A 24,343-nucleotide genomic window follows, 5' to 3' on the forward strand; every position below is an offset into this window, starting at 1 on the left:
TAAGTTGGAAAGTTTGTAGTTAGCAAAAAGACTTCAAGCATGTGCATAACAAAACTAACTGATATATATAAACAGGTGACTGCTGTTAAACAAATAAGAAATTCAATAAGACAAAATTTACACCAGGAGACGGTGAAATCACAAAAGTATTCAGTTAGTTTTGTTATGCACATGCTTGAAGTCTTTTTGCTAACTACAAACTTTCCAACTTATTAACCTAGATATGTTGATGGATGTTATAATGTTCTAATGTGCAACAAAATAAAATATAAAAAATATATTTATTCCGTACAAACAAGGAAATAGTTATACATATATTATATATAGTTTAAATTATTACTTACAGGCGTTCTATCGTGGTGCCAGTGCATATAGAAGTGTAAACCGAGCGGAATCCCCTAGCAGAAATTACATACAGGTTTCTGTCAGGAACAATAAAGCTGCAAAGGTCTGTATTGAATTTTACAAATAGTCTCTTCAAGTTTGAAACATATTATATCTTATCTTGCTCTAAATAATACTGCTAGACACAACTTTTTTCAAAATATCTGTGAATGACTTATGTGTTATACATGTGATTCATACTTCCATTAAGTTTTTAACATAGACCAGCTACTTTTCATTTGAAATAAAGTTATATTCTTATTATATACTAATGTATTGATAGGTTGGTTAGACATTTCAGATTTAAGTGATGAATTTATAAAATCAGATCGTGAAATATGTTTCATCTATGTAGAATGCATACAACAATTAGCACATGAGTCTTATACAAAGGTAACAAAATAGTTCAGCTCGCTGTGAATTCAGACATCGCTAGATAATATGAATTTAATCATATTTCTTACATTAAATGTTGAATTGGGTCTTACATTTTTTATGATACTAAATATACATTAAGGAACTTCTAGTTACATACATTGACAACAAATCAAAATAAAGATGTCATGAACCTTCTTACGCAAAAAGATATTTAGCTAGATTGGATCATTTGTGTTATTGATCTTATTTTAATACCTTTTTGGATAATGTTGTTGTTCATGCAATATTGTACCTATAGTATGTATAAAAGGTAAAGAAATGATAATGCTATATTAATTCATGACACACAATCACTACTCGCTACTCGCACATCAACAGAAAACATGTGCAAATCAATAAACAACGCGTGTATTAATGTTTTTCATATCAAAGTCAGTTTCAACATTGAAAAAATTCACATCACTGCAAGTTCAAGATGGCCAAAAACACGCTTTTGAACTTGATGTCGAACACACTATATGTGTACATTTGAGAACGGAGCTGTGGGGTGATATAAGTTAATGCTTAATTAAATCTTGCAAAGACATCTAACAAGTTATTCCAAAAAAGTCTTGAATCATATAAATTATGCAAATTATGATATCACTTTAACGAGAAAAATGACCTTTCAATAAGATGATTGATTAAGTTAACTTATACACTCAATGTCATGAATTTGGAAAGATCAAAAGTATTGCAATTTTTGTGCGCAGATGATAGCTTGTATCATACATCGCCCTCAATACATTGTGTTGTCACCATATTTAGAATACACAAATTGCCATTAAATGATCAAATTTAAACAGATTTTGAAAACGAGAAATTCAATGTAATCTTTCTATTACGGAAATTTATTTGTATTTACAAATATGATTCTTGTTTAGCCAGGGGAGTATTTACCACTACTTGTGAAAGTCACAGAAGCAATTCGTTACTGTAGTTATAAAGTGAGTATTCCTTGTGCATTAACATTACATTTTAAGAAATAAAACAGAACCTGATAAAGCATACACCTTTTAATCAACATGTGCATTCTTATCAACGACTCTTTACTGAATTACAAATCAAAGTTAAAACCAGAAACAGAGAGACGCATTAACTTGTTCAAACAAATCTTTGAAATTTAAGATCTATTAAAGACTGTAAGTATGTCAAAGAGATCTCACTAATTGGTTGATTTCTTTGTTTAACCCTGCAACATTCTGTCTGTGCCTTTTCCAAGTGAGGAGCCTGTAATTCAGTAGTTGTCTTTGGTCGCTTTTATTTTTGTTCTACATAATTCTAACCGTTTGATTTTATCGTTTGAATAGTTTCATTTTTTGTCATTTCTGGGTCCTTTATAGCTTACTATACTGTATAGGTTTGCTTATTGTTGAATCTTGTACAATAACTAAAGTTGCTTACATCTACCTCATTATGCCCCCGCTACTAAAAGTTGGGGGGGGGGGATATTGTTTTACCCCTGTCCGTCCGTCCGTTCGTCCCATTATGGGTATATAGTAATTCCAGATAACTTCTCCTACAGTTTGAATGCTAGGAAGTATTTACTTTGCTGACTGTTTGTACATATATTGAAGGTGTGCATGTGGTCAGGGTTTTGATTTTTATTCATATTTGCTCTTTTGGGAGATAGTTGAACTTTGTCATTTTTGGAGTATATACTTGCGTAAGAGGTGCATAGCGTTTCCGGATAACTCCTCCTACAGTTTGAATGCTAGGAAGTTTTCACTTTGCTGGCTGTTTGTACATATATTGAAGGTGTGCATGTGGTCAGGGTTTTGATTTTTATCAATATTTGCTTTTTTGGGAGATAGTTGAACTTTGTCATGTTTTGGAGTATTTACTTGCATAAGAGGTGCATAGCGTTTCCGGATAACTCCTCCCACAGTTTGAATGCTAGGAAGTTTCCACTTTGCTGGCTGTTTGTACATAAATTGAAGGTGTGCATGTGGTCAGGATTTTAATTTTAAATAACATTTGCTCTTTAGGGAGATAGTTGAACTTTGTAATTTTTTGGAGTATTTACGTGCATAAGAGGTGCATAGCGTTTCCGGATAACTCCTCCTACAGTGAACCATAGACCTATGTGCTCCCATGCTAAATTTTTAAAATAACACTTTGCATCTGCGGGGCATCATGTGTGTCTCCCAGACACAATAATATCTCAAAGAAAGTCATACATTGACTTTGTTATAATACAGTTACTTCAGAGTGGAGTGCGGGGACATCACTTTGTCTAGTTTGGTCTGTTATTTATAGTTGTCTTACAGAGGCACAAGATACAAAAGGGATATTCAAAATCAAAAGTTGATCGATTATGAAGTGATAATTTGTCATGTTTTCCTCATGAAGGGATTGCTTTTGAGTTGAATATGTTACTAGTACCTATAATTATAATATTGGACGACAGAAAAACTTACAATCTCTATTTTGATATGCATTTTCATTATTTTTCACTCAAAACTAATTTAAGTACAATTCTTAATTTCTACCATAGTTTAAACGGCAATTAAAAATCTTAATACGTAAAAATAATAACGGTTTTTATTTTGTTGACAGGTGTTTTCGAAAGGATCCCTTGTAACACAAGGTAGATTTACAATGAACCAAGAAACACAGCGAAACCAAAGACTGATGATATCATATGGAATGGTTCCTCAAGCAAGGTTATTGGTATATTATGCTAGACGACAAGATGGTGAAATTGTGGCTGATGCTACCAACATACCTATTGAGGACATATTTGACAATACAGTGGGTATTTTTTAAAGTTATGATTGATATAATCGTGCTTTTTTATCAAAGCTGATGCAATTTTTTGGTAAATTATTATTGAGTATGAACACATTTTTTGTTTAACAGAGTTTAATATTCCTGGGAAATCTAGAAATATAATGGTTTATGGTTTAAAACTCCCTTTTTGATGCTTTCTTTTATTGACCGGACAAAATAAAAGCATTACGATTGCTTTCCTTTGTCTACATTTTCAAAGGCATGCGCATAGATTATTCTGTTCCTATTATGATACGCCATTGATAATGAGTTGAATTTCAAAACAATTCTTCAAGATACTACAAACAAGAAAGTCATAGGAAATAAATGGATTAACCCTTATTAAAAGCCTTAGGGATTAATTGAGATATGTTTATATTCATTTCGGTATTTTGTTTATTGTTGGATAATCGGATAGTTGTCACTTATATCACATACGCATTTTTGTATGAACCATAGAAGTTAACAATCGTAGAATTTTCTATTTTTAACGTCTTTCCCGTTTCCGATTTAAACAAAACGTGGTAGACAAGACATCTGGGAATCAAGATTAGTTTTCAAACATGGACAGATTCTCCAAAACAAAATCAAAATAGAACAGAAGCTGATTATGGGGAAACTATACTGAAGTTATTATGGGCGTCAATCATTTTCTGATATTCAGACGTCGTCCTTCATGCGAAATCGAATCGTTATTCGGGAGCAAGCGACAGTGTGTGAAACATAACTTAACCTATTCTAAATCTGATAGACAATAGTGCACATATAAGATCACTGTATGAGTAAAAATGCTAAATATAGAAATATTGTTACAATCAATTCATGATAATAACCGTAAAAATAGTTCTTGTTGAGTGATAATGTATGTTGTTCGCTCTTCTTGATATCTTTTCGAGTGTAGATTTTGAGTTACGAATATTCCTCTGTTAAATAAATCCTTATGGGGATTTTCTTGCCTTCTTTTGTCCAATTATATGTATGAAGTATGCCAACATAAAACTGCTTTTTTTCATAGATACTAGAAGCAATTTTATGTTGCTCATTTATTTTATATCACACAACTGATAAACTTCCGAATTGCGATTTGCGATAAAAAAAAATTGATACAATACGGTGTATGTTGTAAACGCCTCAGTTTTTTTAGAAAGATATATGCATCCTAAGCTAACGCAAAAACTTCAGTTTTATGATAATATATTATCCATCAATTGATCAAAGACGGGACATACTCATTCTTATTCATTATAAGGACAGAACTCTCATCTCAAACTTGCGTCCTCTTTCACTATAAGATATGAATTACAATCTATTAGCCACAGTGATTGCGGAAAGAATAAAATTTTCTTCCAAAGCGCAAATATCCGGACCAGACAGGGTCTGTGACTGGTACATACATTTGTAAAAATTTACGACTAATTACTGATATCATATTGGTGACTACATAACAGAATTATCCAGGTTTTATAAAACTAGTGGTTTTGGAAAAAGCGTTCGACACACTAGAATGGAAATTGTTCAAAAAGTGTTGGGTTTTTTTTAATTGATCTTATTTTTGTCCTCAGACATATCTAGTGGTATTTTATAATGGATTTAGTTCCGGTCCATTCAAAATTGAGAGAGTTGTTAGACAAAAATGTCCTTTGTCTTCTTTTTTTCAATTATATTTGCTATTGAACTGCTTGCAATAAGTATTCATACGAACAATAAGATATTTGGTAAAAGAAATTGGTGACACTGAAATAAAAGTAACATAGTTATACCAGTATATATGATAATATCAGTTGTTTTCTGAAAGATGTGTTATTGAATTCCTTCAATGATTTTGAAAAGTGCTCTACGTTAAAAGTTTTTTTTTTTTAACCGAAGCAACATAGATTGGATGGAATTAATTCATCAAAGAAAGTTCCTTTTCCATTAATTGGACTAATAGCTTTAAAACGTTGGGTTTAAAATGTAATATCTCAGTAGAAATAATGTGTTCTTACTTAGATATATTTATATACAAAATTAAATCATTCATTTAAGTGTGGAGGTCAAACGCCTTTCCTTGGTAGTAAATAAATTATAATTTTCAAATCACTTACAATATCAAGGTTTATGTCTGTCATTTCATCTAGTCCTGTACAAACACCATATTTAACTAAAATACAACATGATATTAACATTTTTATGGAATGGTGGCATTCCGAAAGTTAAATCCGAAGTTATTCAAAAGTCACCTAGTGAGGGAGGTCTAAGCCCATTTTTCTATATTACAGCTAGTATCCCTTATAATCTTATGGGTAAAACGATTTCCATCAGAGCATGATTCCAAATGGAAAAATGATTCCAAATCATTCTTCCCTATATTTGATTTACAGGATTTATTTAAAGGCAGACGTGGATTTGAGTTTTAAATTTCGAAGTACTTCTGTATTAATTTTACAATAAATTGTTATATGCCTGGAACCGTCTCAAGGGAATTTTTATTCTGGTAGATACATTTCATGTGAAAAAAAAATTTATTTGGTTCAATCCTTTTATCATATTTGACAGTAAGAGTATATTTCGGAACTGACAGAATTTATTTCATGTGTTTCTGATATTCTCTGTTGGCAAACAAATATTTCAAAACTAAGGTTAAGCTTCCTCAGGCAAAGTTGACCTTAGATGAGTTCGGCTATTCCCTTTAGGTCCCTTTTGGTCGTAAAGCTCCTCATGTCTTCAGGTCTTATACATTCTTCGCTATTACATTTTCGGGGTTTAAGCATTCCTGATGAAGGTTAATCCAGAAAAGCTCTTCGGACGAACGTAATTATATTAAGTGTTATTTTCATTAACAAATTTCCATTTTTTAAGGCAAAAGGATTTTCAATGGTATTGTAGATGATATTCTTAAATAAATATCAATAAGAAATAATCCTAAAGAACTACAAAAATCCCTTTTCATTTTCTTTTTAGGTATCTTTGAAATTTAACAAGAAAACAGCAAAACCAGGAGAAGAATTAAGCCTTCAACTGACGGCTGATAAAAGCTCACTAGTGAACGTTCTGGCTGTTGATAAGAGCGTTCTTTTACTGAAATCAGGAAACGACATCACAACACAAGATGTAAGTTAAATGCAGCTTCAATCAAAATGATGTATGTAGTTTTTAAATTGGTTTCTTTTCATGTTTTTATATTTCTCTTTTAAGACCACACATTTCATGAGTTATATATTGTATCATAAATATACGTATGTAATCTTTGCTTTATCTCCTTGAAAGGTTTTGAATGAGCTTCAAAGATATAACAACTTCGGTAACTTCCCGAGATTGGGTGGATGGGACTCCTGGAAGCCTACTCCTGTAGGCGACAGAGATGCATTCTCCGTTTTCCAGGTGAGTCTGCACTTAATAAAATTGTTCATATTTAAAAACAACTTCATACACATTCAGGGGAAGAGGATTTGATGAATAATCACAAGGTTGCATTGCATATTGTACGACTGGTTACCTGTAGTAAACCCTTTACAAACTTAACAAATGACAACTGGTAATACACCTATGAATCTACCTTGAAGTTCGGTATTTTTTTAATACTTTTATAACTCCATAGGGAGAATTAAAAATAAGTCGAGTCCAATGCAGAAGTTAACTATTTAATAATTTCAGGGTGGAATATACATTTAACAGTTCGACAAACTGACTCGCACACAATTAACCATGCACCTAAATTATCTTGCTTTAATTCACTTGCGGTTTATGAAATAATTATGATGCGATCAAGTTTTAGCTTTTGTTATATTTATTTGTTTGTTGCTTTATTTACCACGTGTACAGACATATGTTTAGAGACATACTTTACATCTCCTTATTAGTTTATATATTTACACTTGTTTCGGTATTTACGCATCATTGGCTTTCACATTTTTGGCTATGAGCGTTCCTGACGAAAGTAAATCCAGAAAAGCACATTAAAAAAAGAGAGGCGAAAGATACCAAAGAGACATTCAAACTCGAAAATAAACTGACAACGCCATGGCTAAAAAAAGAAAAAGACCAACAGACAAATAACAGTACACAAAACAACATAGAAAATTTAGACCTGAGCAACTTGAACCCGACCAAACATTGGGGGTGATCTCAGGTGCTCCGGAAGGGTAAGCAGATTCTGCTCTACATGTGGTACCCGTCGTGTTGCTCATGTAAGTACAAAACCGGAGATAAGTCTAAATCGGTAGGTCACATTTGGGAAAAAGGGGACGGGATCTTAGTTACGACAATTTGAACATATCCGTCGTCACCAACTCGTGATGGCGTCCGTAAAATTTACGAAGAAATGATTTCAAATTAACCTTTTGGAACTTTTAATAGCTTCCATGTGAGCAGCAACCCTCCATCAAGGAAATCATGACATGGAAGGTGTTTGTTTTTTCTTCTTTTTTTTTTTAAATTTACACTGTTTCTTACCTTGTTACCATTACATTTGTAAGCAAGAACGAATACAAAAGAAGATCACATATGTGAACGTCTTACTAAATGTATATGCATGCAGAGGAACAGTAGGTCTGGATGTTGTAATACTATTAATCTTTCAGACTACATCATAATTGTAGTTTTAACTCCCCTATTTGTGGCCAAACATGTTTTAAAATGATCTAGTGTTGTGAATATGTGGTGAATGTGTTCTTTGGTATATTTGAATAAGTAAATGTGGTTTGATTGTCAAGGGACAACTATCCACCAGGGACAACTATCCACCAGGAACAACTATCCACCAGGGCCTTAATCACGTAGTATAATCAATTAAAGGTCACTGTCGGCCTTCAACAATGAACAAAACCACACCGTATTGTAAGCTATAAAGGTCTTGACGTTGCAAAATATTAAAAAGATAAACCAACGGACTTATTTACGCTACATTAACACACGAGAACAACAAATATGAAGAAAAGCAACCAACGACAACCACTAAATTACAGCCTCCTGATATTATCATTTCCTTTAAAAGTTGCTTCAGATGCCTTTGTATTGAACTGCTATTTTATAGGGAGCAGGTGTTTATGTTTTGACTGATGCAGTATTGTTTCAATATACACCTCCGAGTAAGTATTTGTATGTGTTGCGATAGGCATATCATATTTTCATTATTCGAATGTACACTATATTAACAGTTCATTTTTAGAACATTCCTAATATGTTTCTTTGTTTAACACAAAATCAGAGTTTATATCAAACGATAATATTAACAGAGGAACCATAATACTGAAATTATTGTGAAAAATATCAACATTTATTTAAGATTTTAAATTTACAATTATCAAGAGAATGTATAGAAAAACTGTCACTTTCATTTGAATTCATAATATACGATATCTGCAATACAACCATCGTATTTCAATCAGCACACACCATTGGACATACATTAAAGATCGTTCATTATTTAGTTATCCACGATTATTCGTGGTCACAATTTTACAACTGCTTCACTTTCTTTTACATTATTTGACCCTTATCGACTCTGACATATTAACCTATGGCTAATTGTATACATTTTTGCTACTTCTGGGTCCATGCCGCTTCTGGTGAACTATCAGTTTGTTTGTTTCAATAATATCCATCAAGGAGCCTTACAGTTTCATACGATTCAGACGATAAAACCATTTTCTGTAAAAGCCATGATTAAGCACCTGCAACTGCTAAATTTATATTAATTGCAATCGCTATAAAATAAACACATTTTATAGATAGATTGATGTCATGAGGTATTTGAATTATAATGGGCAATTTAAACGGAACGTTTACAACAATTTAATATGAGTAGCAGCCTCAACCTTGCCAACTTTTTATCAGGCAATTAGTAGTAAAGAGTTGTTGATAATGCTGTTTCTTGTTTCTAAATGTTAAAAAATATGAGAATGCTTTTACAGTTTGTGCAGTTTTGCAAGAAATTTAAAACCTTGATGGTTTGTAAGATAAAATAAAAAAAATATTAATTACAATATTTGAAAGATTAATAGCTCTTATGAAATTCGAAAGATTGTTTTGTTTGACTTTTCAAACTTTTGATATCCAGTGAACATCTTCAAAAGGATATATATTTCCTTTTGAATGTTTCATTACTCAGTCATATTGCCACATGTGGAGCAGGATCTGATTACCCTTCTGGAGCACCTGAGATCACCCCCAGTTTTAGGTGGGGTTCGTGTTGCTTAGTCTTTAGTTTTCTATGTTGTGTCTTGTGTACTGAGTTTGACTGTCTCTCTGGTATCTTTCGCCCCTCTTTTACTTTTCCGAGGTTGGTTTTTTTTAATCTAAGATGGGGTTTTGTGTTGTTTCTTTCAATCACATTTGTCACGATTTACAAATAAAAGCGTCCTGAAAGTTTCGTCACATTCTTTATGGAACTACAGAAAAGAGCTTCTTAAAATTTGTAATACGCCTGCATGTGAACAAGTTATATCGTGTAATGAATCATCATATCAAATGCTCTTCACCTTCCTGTTTACCGGATACTAAAAGCGGGGTATCATTATTGAGCAATAGTACTTGATACTAGAAAAGCGCTTCGGACGCACAGAATTTGTGAAGTATGTATTTCATTTAATAGCACTGGGTCAAAACCGCTTCTTGTTGATCGATCTATCTCCGATGGTATCATCAGCTTAGTAGTCTGTGCTTCAGTAATGACACGATTTATAACATATACTTTTTTTAAAATTCACCTTTCATATATTTATTAATTACTTGGAAACTAAGGTTCCAATTTCCTCAAGCATAATCGATCTTAAATGAATTTAGGTATTCTGGTTATTTTTTTTATTTATTTTTTTTTGTCATTTAGCTCCTAAACTTGCAATGTATTTACGCATCCTTGGCTTTCAAATGTTTAGGTTTGAGCGTTCCTGATGAAGTTTAGTTCATAATAGAGATTCGGACGCACAAATCTTAGAGCGTGTGTATTTCATGTGCTTGTTATTTACAATACAGCAAAAAGTCAAATTCCGTTAGCTGTTCATTTACATCAATACTTTTAGGAACTTTTCGTGAGAGCAGGGTGATGCACAGAACGGCTGGAGCAAGTATGGATGATTCCAGTGGCTTTAGTGGTAATGGTGCTTTGGCTGGGGGCGGAGGTGGGCTGATGTCGCCCACACGAACAAGAAAAAATTTTCCCGAGACATGGCTTTGGGTTGACAGAACAACGGGGTGAGATTTTAATTTTTGCTCTATATTTTAATAATATATTGCCTGATAATTGTGTGTTATAAAATTTAGGAATTCTTGAGCTTGGATAACTCTGTCTAAATCAATGTAGAACAAATATGAGGAGCTGTTATAGTATAACTAATTACTTAATTCTCAAACTATTGTTAACCTACTTAACAAATAGAAGAGTTAGATCATGATATTACGTAACATGAAAGTGATATTGTTTACGCGGGAAATTTTTTCCCTGTTGCAATTTTTAAGAATGTCTGAAAGTTCAAAAAACACTTTTGTACACTTGTTTATATTTGAAACAGTTAAGAGGAACGCAAGGACATATTTTTTATACATTCATAATTCAGCAACACAAAGACGCATCAAAAATGCGTCGAAATATACTGTTTTCAACAAAATACAACTGTCTATAGATATATCAAGCCGAGTATAAAAGCCAACCAGACTAGAAATTTTAATTTCTTTGTACTACTTTGAACTCTCAATGAGAAAGTTTTTTTCATCAAAATATATTTGAATAATAAATTTGTCTTGAAAATATCTCAAAAAGCTGAGATACAAGAAAACATTATTGAGACTTGCCAAAAAGTTTTGTGATTGAATATCATTAACGGTAAACACTTTGATATTTTCGATCTATGAGTTTGACTGTCACTCGGGTATCTTTCTCCCCTCTTTGATAGTTTGTCAGTATTTTACAATATGCTACTGCTACTAGTAAAGAATTTTATCTTTTTATTCTGTGCTTTTATTGTTTGATTGTTTTGTCATTATTTATGACCTTTGAATTTGATAAATTTTAGTTACAAACTTTGGGTTAAATAAATTAAATACATTGTATTTCTAGAGATATTCCGCGGTATTGATCACTTAAATCAATTCTTTAGTAAAGACGGTTGTATATTTAGACCAGTAGTATACTTTTGTATATTTGTACTGGCATGAACATACTGAGTTCTTTTATTGAAATGTTCTGTTTGAAAATTGTATCTCCCTCATGAATAGCTCTGTTCCCATGTATGTCTCTTTACTTTTTTGGTTTTATCAGCTCATCAATATTTGTATTTGGTTTTTGATTTTCCAACAGTTGGCATTAACATCACTTAAGAGACCATTATTGTCCAAATGAGAAACTTTTCAGCAACGTAATTGGTATCGTTATTGTTGTTTCTCCTACAATTGCATTTACATTATAAACATGTAAGGTATGCTCCGGTATTTATATAAGTTTGTTAAGTAAGTACACACACTGCATCTTTTCATTTTTTTTATTAATGACTACCTTTTCCTTTCAAAAACGATATTTGACTCATATTAAATAAAAAAAAAAGGCTATAACGTTAGCCAGACTACTTTCTCATGATAATGAATATTAAAAGAAATAGGTTAATGAGTTTACAATTTTGTGCTCACATGCTTAGGAAAGTAGATATGAAACTCTCTCAATTTCTGGTTTCCATTCCCAAATAAAATCAAAAGAAGATTACATGTACCATATTCAAAAAACAAACCATGATAATAATTCTGCAGCATTATAAAAAAAACGTACTAAACATTATAAAGAAGCCGTAGATTAAAATGAAATAGTTACATATTAACCATTGGTTTTGTTCTGAATTTTAAGCGCTGATGGAACAGCTACTATCAAAACGACTGCACCTGATACCATAACAGAATGGGTGGCTTCAGCTTTTGCTGTAAATCCTGTTTCGGGACTTGGTGTAGCTGCAGAAATGGCAAATGTAAATATCAATTTATTCAATGTCTTTATATAATAAATTGTTCAATTTTGTTGCCTATTTTGAAAAAGGATTGTGTTATTACTTTTGTACCAATTACTGCTAATATGATATATGATATCAAATCAAATTTCAAAATTTTAATCTTCAATATGAAAATGCTCTAGACTTTATATGTAATATTTTTTTGTTTTAGTTGACGACATTTCAGAAATTTTTCATGCGATTTGAACTTCCGTTTTCTGCAATTAGAGGTGAAATTATAATAGTTCAAGCCACTGTCTTTAATTACTTAGACCGGGATCAACAGGTAAAATGGCTTTCATGAAATAGTATTTTTAGTAAAAATGCATGCACCAAAATCGAAAATTAAAGTATCATTTCTTTCATTTATGGTCTTCATCTTGAAAATTACATGAAATATTTTTTGTACCAAAAACTGTTCAACATTTCCAATTAATTCATTTATAACAGAATCTATAACTGTTTGTTTTCATCATTTAACTTTCTCCAACAAACAAAGTAATAAAAAATTAGGTGATAGACCTTGACCGAATTCTGTCGAGTTTACTAGTCTTTAACTATGGAATACGCGTGTTCATGAAGGGAAAGTGCAATAGCTATGAACGCCTTGTTGGACAACACACGTCTTCGGATGACTAACAATTACAGTAAACATATGGCCTGAAATGATAATAAAATTGGTTGGGAAAGCTTTTAAAAATAAGTTTATATGAATGTAAGATACCAATTGCAATGTGCATGATATACTTATTAAGACAAACCTGGATCAGGGAAGTTCATGACCAAATAGTTGTTTACATCCATGTCAGTTGGTTATTTGTGAATAGTTATCTCGTTACCAATCATACAATATCTTCCAATTTTTATATCCAACATTTCGGGAACAAATTTTTAGAATATTATTTTTCATACCTTGTAAATCAATATTTTTTTTTCTAAAAATATTGTACAATAATAGAAAATTAACTCAGGATGAAATGTTTGTTAGTTTAATTATGAAATAAAAAAGGCATAAACGTAACGACAATCTTAGTTATCTTAGTAATCTTGAGAAATTTGAAACTTTAGTTATAGTACAAACTTGAGATAAGACTATTATAAAAAATTATTTTGCGATGAAGATCACCTTCATTATATCAAGGCTTATTGCTTTCATAAAACAGTTACCAGGTTTCATTTCTGTATTTAATCAGATCAGACAACTTTATTCATCAGGTATCTGTGAAGCTGTCAAACAATGCTGACTTCAGTTTTGTAGATGGAAATGGAAACAGTTTTAATCCAGGTGGTGATGGTTGGACAAAGGTAAATATACTTTAAATAAAACACTGCATTTAAAAGAATTACAAAAAGCGTTGCAGGAGTTAAAAATGCTATTATGAACGAAAAGCAATCAGATACTACGTTAAACTTAACATTTAAGTAAAAAAAAAACAAAGCTTATGCACCATTTGATTTTTGTAAACGACATCATTCACTACAGAACTGTCTACAATCGTTGCATTGAACACATCTGGTATACACTTATGTTTCGGAATGTGTCATTAAAAAATTCTACTGTTCTTTGCTTTATAACTGGACAACTAATGAAGAACTAAAAATATAGGGTAAAATAGACGTTTTGTTTTTTTATTGTTCTTTTCAAAATCGTATCAAAGATCTCAGGCTTATCATTTAGTACACCTAACGTGCGTTTCATCTACACAAGATGCATATAATAAGTTGAAAGGCCAAATCATTTACGATGTATAAGGACATTGAATAAAAAATAAATAAAATGTTGACCCAAATTTGACGAAGGTCATCTATGCTTCGGGTAGTAAAATATGAGTATTTTGTATAAATGGTCTGTCATGTCACCACTTTAGTGTGGATAACTGGGATGCTGATATCCTTTTGCATAAACGCCCCCAGCAGGAGAATCTACCAAATTGTTGAAAAAATTCACCACAGTTACAAGGCTCATCGTACATGTCTTCCTTGAAACCAACCGATTTTTTATTTGAAATCGTTTTTGTTCTGATAGAACCTTGCCATATTGAACAATTTGGTATTTCTTGTGAGATAATTGTATACAAATAGACTGAACGTCAATTCATTTTGAATTATGAAATAAACATTGTATTTACCTTTATGCATTATCATTATTATCATTGTTATTACTATTTTTATCATTTTTATTATTGATTATAAGATAACAGAAAAAGACAAACGTCTGGTAAATACCAACAACACCATTGAAAGCGGGAAAAAGGAACACACAAACATAAGTCTACTACACAATACATATACAGCTAAATATTGAGCAATTCTAATCGAAAAATATGATAATGGGACTGATCAAGGCAGCCATTTATTTTTAATTGTAATTTTCTCTTTACGGGAATCAAAGCAAAAGTGAAAATTGAATGGAAGACAAAAGAAGCAGTAGACAGCCGACAAAATTTGAAATTGAGTGTCTTAAATTTGTATTAAATATTTATATAGGAAGTGAAGCAAACATCAATCAATAATAAAAGTAATTAAATAGTGCCGTCGGGATCGTGAAAACAAGTTACATATTTATATCATATCCACCTGATTCAATTCTTATCACTAACGATCAAATATCTTGAAAAAAGTTTTTTAATTCACTATTATATTTCACCCAGCCAATGTATTTGAACATTATTTAGACACAACACCTTGCTGCGCATGTCATCCCCATGATTTCGTGATTATGTTATTTAAGAAATGGAATTATGCTAAGTTTTGACGTTAATATCGAAAATGCAATGTGTTTGTTTTTACGTCAGCCTGTGCTTGTAAAGAAAGACAGTGTTAATTCTGTGTATTTCCCTATCAAACCAACTGCACTTGGTAAAATATTACTGAAGGGAACTGCTAGATCTACTCAAGGTGCAGATGCTGTTGAACGGGAGTTTCTCATAGAGGTAAGTTTACCCGTTAAGCATTGTTTTGTCGTGCTGTATACAATTGGACTTCCCTATGCCGGTTTGGTTGTGCTGAAGAAGTATTTAAGAAATAACTCTTTCATACCATGCTCTATACTCATTTAATCAAAGGGTAGGCATTATATTTGTCAACCTTTTTATATAGAGCGTTTCAGGAAAATTCCGAACTTTCTTCCAATCAGAATTTTTAAGACACGTTCGAAAGGCAGACATTTTGATTTGATGAAGCACAAACGCTCTAGAAAACCATCTGTGTCAAGATTTAAAAATGAATTGCAACACCAAGAGAAAGGTCAATTTTGGTTTCAGACGTTGTTCAATAATCAATTGACGTTACAATTTTAATTGTGACGACATGCACTTGCACTCCATCTTCTTTTAATTAGAAGACGGCTTTGTTTAAAAAGCGAAAACAAGAGGAAATTGTGCACCTTTTAACGTTACAAATGATTAGGAAAACTACAGAAAGGCAAATTAAAAAGAAAACTTTCCAAATATTTCGAAACATAGCATTCGTTTCTCCGTTTAAATATCAATTTTGAAATTATGAATTTGAATTGTATTGGTAGTCACATATGCTGACAAGTATTCTGTTATATGACACCGATGATAAACAATGACACAAATTTAATTCAAATTAACCAATAAACTTCAATGAATAAATGGGCCAGTTTGGCAGGCGATATTGATAGCCATTAAGCACCACTTTAAAATTACAATTAGACTTGTACAAGGTCATTCGTTTCTCAGACTGTGTATTGCATATTTAAAACTAAATCCGTTGGATGTGTAATGGTTGATACTTTAGTCTGGGAGAACGTGATTTATTTATTAGTTGTAATTGGCTTCGAACAAGCTTTTAATAACTGCGATGACTCTAATTTCGGTACTTTGTTTCTATTGTTTTTAGGTTATTTGTTTTTGTGCCTTGTACCGATCATTTGAGTTAAGACAATTGCTACTGATTTTTACAGTTTTTTCTTATGTTTTGCTGTTAAACCATTCCCAGGTTAAGGGAAGGGTTAGCGCTCACAAACAGGTTTAATCTTGCCACATGCTTTATATGCCTGTCCCATGTCAGGAGCTTGTAGTTTAGTGGTTGTCGTTGGTTCATGTCTGTCATATCTGTTTTTTTTCTTTTAATTGATTTGTTATAAACAAGGCCATTGGTTTTCTAGTTTGAATTGTTTCATATTTTCTTTATGTCAGGGCCTTTTATAGTCGACTATACGGTATGGGTTTTTCGCATTGTTGAAGGCCGTACGGTTGCCTATAATTGCTTCATTAAAGAAGTAACATTAACGAAACTGCACCTTCCTTTTAAAAATCTTAATCATAGTTAACGTTTTGTGGCTAATGATTTTTGATTGCCTCCTTGTATCCACTTCCTTTTTTATGTTAAGATAATATTGTTCACAAATACACTTATGCTAGGGAAACCTTTACTCTGGAACTATGTGCTGATGAGTAGCAGTACAAAATTTATTATTCTCCAAGCTAACGTGCATTTCTTTCCAATAATAACCAGTAAATTTCAACCCAACTTCCCTTTTATATGTCGTATTCTATTTCAACAAGCCATTATTTTCCCTGAAGCTTCAAAGTGTGAGTTTTAAGAAGCATGACTGAGTGATATAAATTTACTGGATCGGGCATGTCAATGCAAAATTTTCTTTTAACTATATTGTAGGCAGAAGGTATAAAACAAAGCTATAACGTACCATTACTTATTGACCTTCGACAACAAAGAAGCTTTACAGACAATATACCTTTGTCATTCCCTCCAAATCTTGTAAAAGATTCAGAGTTTATTAAGATACAAGTTATCGGTGAGTTTCAAACGTTATATGTATATACTTCCTTTCTTTTGTGCATAGTTTATTCTCTCTATACAATATTGTTTGCTGTGATTTTTTTGTAGACAAAAACTGTTGATTGCATACAATAATGTCAATAAGGCAATTACAAAATTTAACCTCACGAAAGGAGGAATAACGAAAATCATATCATGTAATGAGCCATTTAATTTCACAAGGTTATCAACTAATGAAAAATCGTTCTTTGTACTATGCCGCGATAATTGTATTTCAGATATTGTTATCTCACTTTTGATTTTGCTGTCTTTTCACGGTTGGGGTCAGAACAATGTCGATTTTTGTATAACAGAGAAGGCAACATGTAATAAATAAGAAGGTTAAGCTGTAAAAAAGGAGTCTAAATAACAGAATAAACACAGTTATGGTAGCTGATAGAAATATATAAGTACGATTTTTTCTCAGTGTTCTTCCAGTTTCATGTTGTATATAAGCACACACTAATAAAGTTGTCTACCTACAGCATAGTTCAGCATGGCGGAAACGCCATTTGTAAATATATTAGGAAACGAAAATTTATATTCTATTTATCTTTAAAAATTTAATTTACTCTCTATGAGAATAAGACGATTAGGTATGATTGCCAATGAGAAATTATTCATAAAACTACATGACAAAGATGTAAACAGTTACAAGCCACCACCTGTTGGCAATAAAAATGTAGTATTTTTGCTTATAAATTGTTCTATTACTATAGTAAGTATGATAACCATTGTCTTATCAGGAGATTTACTGGGGGCAACATTGGCCGGATTGGGAGACCTGCTTAAGACTTCCGCAGGAAGTGGAGAACAAAATATGGTTGCTTTCACCCCTAATGTTTACGTTAGTGCTTATCTGAAAGTAACTAACCAACTAACAGAAGAAATTAAAAAGAAGACAGCCAAATTTCTGGAGGGAGGTAATATAACGTTTCTAATCATCGGTCATTGTGTATACTTTAATTAAACATGTGATGATATACAGATAACTAAAAGAGAGGCAAAAGAAACCAAAAGGATATTCAAACTCATAGGTCGAAGACAAACTGACAACGCGATAACAAAAAACAAAAACGACCAAACGGCAGAAAACAGTCTACAAAGAACAACATAGAAAACAAAAGACTGATCTACACGAATCATCTCCACTAACCGGGGGAGGTCTCATGTGCTCCGGAAAAGTAAACAGATTCTTATCTACACGTAACATCCGTCGTGTTGATGATGTAAGTACAAATTCGGTGCTGAATAAAGGCAATAGTAGTATATCGTTGTTCAATAGTCATAAATCGATTTAACTGAAACAAATCCGGGTCACAAACCAAAACTGAGGGAAACAAATCAACTATAAGAGGAAACAAAACGGAACAACAGAAAAACTGAACTGCTACAAAAACAAACGCCAACATACATAGAAACGGACTAAGTGATAACAACTGCAATATTCCTGACTTGATACAGGACATTTTAAGAAAAAATGGTAGGTTGAACCTGGTTTTATGGGTGCCAAACCACAGAATAACAACGAACACCTAAAATTAATTTACGACAGAACACAAATACAGCTCAATAGAATAAAGAACTGTATGTCACAGGAATGTATCAACGCCACAAAAAGTGACGTCACAGGTAAATTTATAAAAATAGAATATAAAATTGGGATTAAGTTTGTAATGGTGTTATTTGATGTATTTTCTAACCATTACAAGAATATTAATATAGAAGATAAGTCTGATAAGGTGATGTTAGATTTGAGGAAAGGGATAGGAATATGTCTACGACAATATTGATATATTCGTCATTATCTGTAAAACAGATATTCTACAACGATCAACTTACTTGTAAAGGCGTCAGTAAAATTTTCGATGGGATGACTTGAAGAATATTAACGTTATGTTACCTATTTTACTGACAATTAAAGTCTCTGCAGTGATGCTCGAGGATAAACATTTGAAAATCCAAAACCACTTGACCTCTTGGAACTCTTGGTTCAATAGCCTCCTTGTATGCAGATACGCTCAATCAAGTATATAATGATAGAAAACGCTCTTAAACTACGTATTAACTGGGAGGTATATGCGCCATATGAAGATGCTGGTGGAATGTGGCTAGTTAAAAATGTAAAGTTCACCGTTGCAAAGCTGACATCATCATTTGTGTCGTAAAACATTGTTCTCAACCGACCGCTATTATTTGAATCACAGCGGTGTGTTTACATGATACTATTTAGCGTAATTCAACAAGATATTTGTATCTAGGTTTGCCAATCTTTTTGATGATAAGTTGAACCGATTTTCTCATTACGTCTTTTTTACAGTTTGTAATGCTTGTGTTAAGTATGATTAAATTTGTTTTCAAATTTTTTTTATAAATGTTTTTATTCAAAGTCTAACTATGTTTTCCAGCCAGATAGTTAGAAATTTCGAATAATTAAGTTTTGATTCTATACGACGTGTTATATAAAAAAATATGATAGGTCAAATCAAATAATATCATTTCATATTTCATACAGCTTCTTTGAATCAACCATTACTTTCATTTAATAATTTACGATATAAATTGAATATAAGTAACTTTTTTAGGTTATCAAAGGGAACTTTCATTTGTACATAACGATGGTTCTTTTAGTGCGTTTGGAAGTAACGATAAAAGTGGAACTACCTGGTAAGGTTTAATTATATCTTATGGTTTCATTATGGGTTTGAATTTTCGGACGACTAGGAAACTCCTCGATATCTGCTGGTCTTATAATTGGCCCTATCGAACGTTTTAGATAATTCCTTCATATCCTCTGGTTTTGTTAAAGGTTAACCTTATCCTGCGTCACAGATAACCTTTGTCAATATAAATACTGCTACAGAATCCGATGAATTATAATTCTCTAGTCAAAACTGAATCATCTGCGAACCATTTATATTCAGTGTGTTATCAAAACCAGAGAATAGTTTGGTAATTTGAGGTCTTTTTGTCATTAAAAGCGAATAGAAAAAAAAAAGAACGAATAAATGAGAAATGAAGACCCCAGATTGATTGTAAAATGAAATTAACAACTGATTTTGTAAAGATCAATCAACCAAGAAGTAGAAAAAATTTTTTTTTATTTGTTTACAAGGAAAAACGTAATGTTAAAGAAAGGCGAAAGATAACAAATTTAAGGGACATTCAAACTCGTAAGTCGAAAATAAACAGACAACGCCACGCCACTAGACTGAGTAACCCGAACCCCACCAAAACCAAAGGTTCTCTAGAAGGGTAAGCAGATCCACAAGTGGCACCCGTCGTGTTGCTCGTGTAATTACAAACCAGGTGATAAGTCTTAACTAGGTAGGTCACATTCGAGGAAAAGAGGGTGGGATTGTGGTTACGACAATTGAAACATATCTGTCGTCATCTGTAAAACAGATACTCTATAACGGTTGACTAACTCGTAATGGCGTTCGTATAATTTAAGAAGGGATAGTTTTAACTTCATCACATGGAACTTTTGTTATAAAGCCTCCTTGAAAACGGCAAACCTCTAACAAACTTATCATGATAGTAAATGCAAGAAGAGACAAATAAAGGTAACACAAAAAATATGAACTCCAAAAGGAGCGAAACTGGGAACGTCTGTAGGGTAGTCGTCTTTTGTAATGCATATATCATCCGCGATGCCATTCCAAATTCAGTCTAAATGCTAGTCATGTATCTAAAGATCTAAGACCGAAAACATACCGCTAGCGAGTTGAAACACATACATCGTATTTAACCAATTCGTGATGGTGACCGTACAACTTATGCCATGTTGATTTTAGTGATTCTTCCACATGTTAAGCGGACCAACAACATGAAGTATCAAATAGGTCGGTTAATTTTACAGCTTACTATTGTAATACATTTTATGTCCGTCTTTTTTTTTTCAGGTTAACCGCATTTGTAGTTAAATCCTTTTCCCAAGCTGCAGACTTAACATTTATTGACATTAACGTAATGACAAAAGCTATTCAATGGCTTATTAGGCAGCAGGATCCATCAGGAGCATTCAATGAACCGGGGATTGTAATTCATAAGGAAATGCAGGTCAGTATCATTTTTTAACTTTTTCATTATCAAATACTAAGTATATCATGAAAGGAATATCAAACTGATTACAATGCTTGCATCACAAAAAAAGAAACGCTGGAAAAGGAATAATATCTACGCTTTAAGAATGCATAACATTTTGAGTGAATGTTACATTATCCGATCAAGACGACGTTGTCAACAGCATTTAAGAAAAAGAAATTAATTATAATGCGTACTACCATTGAGAAGATGTAAAAGAGAGACGAAAGATACCAAACGGCCATTCAAACTCATAAGTCGAAAATGAACTACCAATGCCATTTCAAAAAAACGAAAAAAGACCAAACGACAAGCAACAGTATACAAAACACAACATAGAAAACTAAAGACTTGGCAAGATGAACCCCAATAAAAACCCAGGGGTGATATCAGGTGCTGTAGAAGGGTAAGCATTTCCTGCTCCATATGTGGCACACGTCATGTTGCTCACATATGTAAAACCCATTTGGTTAGATGTGAGTTAGTTTGGAAGATTAAAAACCGATCGCTACTGTTGGTATGGTGAGGTATCTGTAATCAAATAATCAAATTCTAATAGATATCTTACATTTGAAATATACTAAGTTATAAGATTTCAACCATATCTGTATAACACTATTGATTCAAGTGTTCATATTACAGGGAGGTTCTGTTTCGAGTAAAAGAAGTCTTACAGCATTTGTCCTCATCGCACTCCACGAAGCAAGAGCTAATGATCAAGTATCTCCAAAGGTTAGTTAAATAAAATCACTCATTGTTATCAAATTACATACACGGTAACTCCCCTACGTTTGATTTTTTGTTAATTCTTTTTCGCCTAAATAAAAGTTTCTGACTTCTATATCCATAACTCAAACATATAAATAGTTAAATACCCATAAATAGAACAAGTCAAATAATGCTTCATAAATAAAATGTCCAACGTAGATATTAATAATTTGTATTAAATATACCTTGAGGGCTTAAGGCCGAATGGGTGTATCTAATTTACATCAAAATATATTGTCAATGCAAAATGATAGTTTTCAATCATTTAAGATGGAGGTCTTTCAGCTATTTGATGATATGTTATTGAAAAGCATGATAAATGCAGGATATCCAATTTCATTTAACGACATTTTGGTGTAAATAATGATGTGCTCTGTGATTATAATTATTTTTGTCATGAATTGAAACTTCATATATATTCACTTTCTTTTCATCTTCCTTTGTGGTCACCAACTCGTTAATTTGATCATACGAAGCAGACTTTGAATATCCGATACCTTGATACATTTGGAACAATGTAGATCTCGCGTATTGTGTTGGCAAAATTCTATTGTTGATGACTATATATTGTACTCTAGACGTCTTTTGGTTTTTTTCTCGTTGGGGCGATGCCTCGTTCACTATTATAGGTTTCAGAACGAGTGAGAGTTGGATATCGTTTGATATCAACTCGAGTTATTTAATTTCAATATATTATATATATAATAATTAACATCAGAAATTTTAAAACTTTTTGTACGCTTCAGAATGTAATAACATTTGACAAAAAGATCATTTTCGGTTGAAAAGTGTGAGTGTTTCGTATATTATTGAAGAATTCACAGATGTCCGTTGCCATTAACGAAATGTAAATCGTCATAACCTTTCAAAGTCATCAATGACCTAACGAATAGCCATTTGAAATGTCGTATTCTAATGCAATTCGCTTAGAACGATAATTTTCATTGGAAGTTCAGCATATGTTTTTAAGAATGTTATTTCATTATATAGTGGTAAAGATAGCGCACACTTTTTTTCTAATATCATAATTACTTTCAATGACCTTAATTCTTTTTTAATTCTGAACGTGGATCTAATTGTTTTTGGTTGATATGTATGACAGGAATTGATACATTGTGTCGATAAGTTCACAGTTCACAAGTTATGTACTAGTACTTAAACTAAGGACATAGCTCCCTCCTGTTAAGAGTGTTTTATATAATAGCGGTTCTAAGCATATTTTTGACTGACCGACTTGAGATGGCTAAAGAAGAGGGAATCGTTATGTATTTAACAAACATCATAACCAATCAAGTGCATGCTCCGACATCTAAAATGCACATTCCTAGACAGAGAAGCAAAGAAACGAGACTCACCATGCCCTACAAAATAGAGACCATCAAAGTAGCCATAGCAAAAGAAGGCCGTGTAATACCATCGAAACGACTGTCGGGAATATCGCATGACAAATACTTCCACTTACCATCGGCATTCTGTGATTACTCAAAAAAAAAAACTTCCCAAAGAACCATCATGGATTGGGACGCTCTTCCTCCTGGGGTTGTATCAGTTTCGTCAGTGAAGTCTTTTAAAGCCTAGATGATAAAGCCGAATTAAATTCAAATATTTTTGGGGGAGGAGGTGGTCCAGTATGCGCACCAAATCCATGGCAGTATAATCAGCTTGTTGATTGTGTCAATATCTGGCAGATGCAGACGCAAAATCTTATGGAGGTTTGTTTAGATAGTGTGACAGTATCGTAAATTGAAGAACCTTTGTGAACACGCTCTTATATCCCACGCCCCCAAATTGCCACCGAGTAAACAAAATCTCGACAGATACCTAACTTCAAAGACTCATAACTCCTACAAAAGTAAACTGATAAAACTTTCCTGTGGATATGCATATCTACATTTCATGTTTTCAAAGTTTCATGTAATTGTGTTGTGTGGTTTCAGAGGAATTGCGCTGACTAACTGTTGCAGTAGTATATTAAAGCCAAAATTCTAAGTTCAAAAGGACATAACTCCTAAAAAAAAGTTGAATCATAATTTCCTGTCGATATGCACATTTACATAGTGTGCCTTAATCATCTACAAAGTTTCATTAAATTCTGTTTAGTGGTTTCAGATGAGTTGGTAAAAAAGGTAAGGAATCTGATTATCGAAACCATCATCTCTCTG

General features: G+C 32.5%; 2 protein-coding genes across 8 annotated transcripts in view; both read left to right on the top strand.

Moving 5' to 3' along the window:
• The window catches only part of LOC127737260 (uncharacterized), a 249,379-nt gene that overhangs the window by 47,813 nt on the left and 177,223 nt on the right, over positions 1-24,343 (top strand). The gene's annotated exons all lie outside the window — the stretch shown is intronic.
• LOC127737251 (CD109 antigen-like) overlaps positions 1-24,343 on the top strand; it is a 50,354-nt gene that overhangs the window by 14,868 nt on the left and 11,143 nt on the right. Inside the window, exons 13-28 of the mRNA XM_052247794.1 lie at positions 347-448; positions 1,686-1,748; positions 3,361-3,555; positions 6,514-6,663; positions 6,820-6,933; positions 8,585-8,639; positions 10,572-10,743; positions 12,383-12,500; positions 12,694-12,807; positions 13,737-13,826; positions 15,317-15,454; positions 17,166-17,304; positions 18,074-18,250; positions 19,913-19,994; positions 21,233-21,389; positions 22,056-22,145. Coding sequence (XP_052103754.1) covers positions 347-448; positions 1,686-1,748; positions 3,361-3,555; positions 6,514-6,663; positions 6,820-6,933; positions 8,585-8,639; positions 10,572-10,743; positions 12,383-12,500; positions 12,694-12,807; positions 13,737-13,826; positions 15,317-15,454; positions 17,166-17,304; positions 18,074-18,250; positions 19,913-19,994; positions 21,233-21,389; positions 22,056-22,145 — 1,956 coding nt within the window. The remainder of the gene's footprint in view (positions 1-346; positions 449-1,685; positions 1,749-3,360; positions 3,556-6,513; positions 6,664-6,819; positions 6,934-8,584; positions 8,640-10,571; positions 10,744-12,382; positions 12,501-12,693; positions 12,808-13,736; positions 13,827-15,316; positions 15,455-17,165; positions 17,305-18,073; positions 18,251-19,912; positions 19,995-21,232; positions 21,390-22,055; positions 22,146-24,343) is intronic.

This window comes from Mytilus californianus, unplaced genomic scaffold, assembly GCF_021869535.1.
Source record: "Mytilus californianus isolate M0D057914Y unplaced genomic scaffold, xbMytCali1.0.p SCAF_4, whole genome shotgun sequence".
Classification (NCBI taxonomy): domain Eukaryota; kingdom Metazoa; phylum Mollusca; class Bivalvia; order Mytilida; family Mytilidae; genus Mytilus; species Mytilus californianus.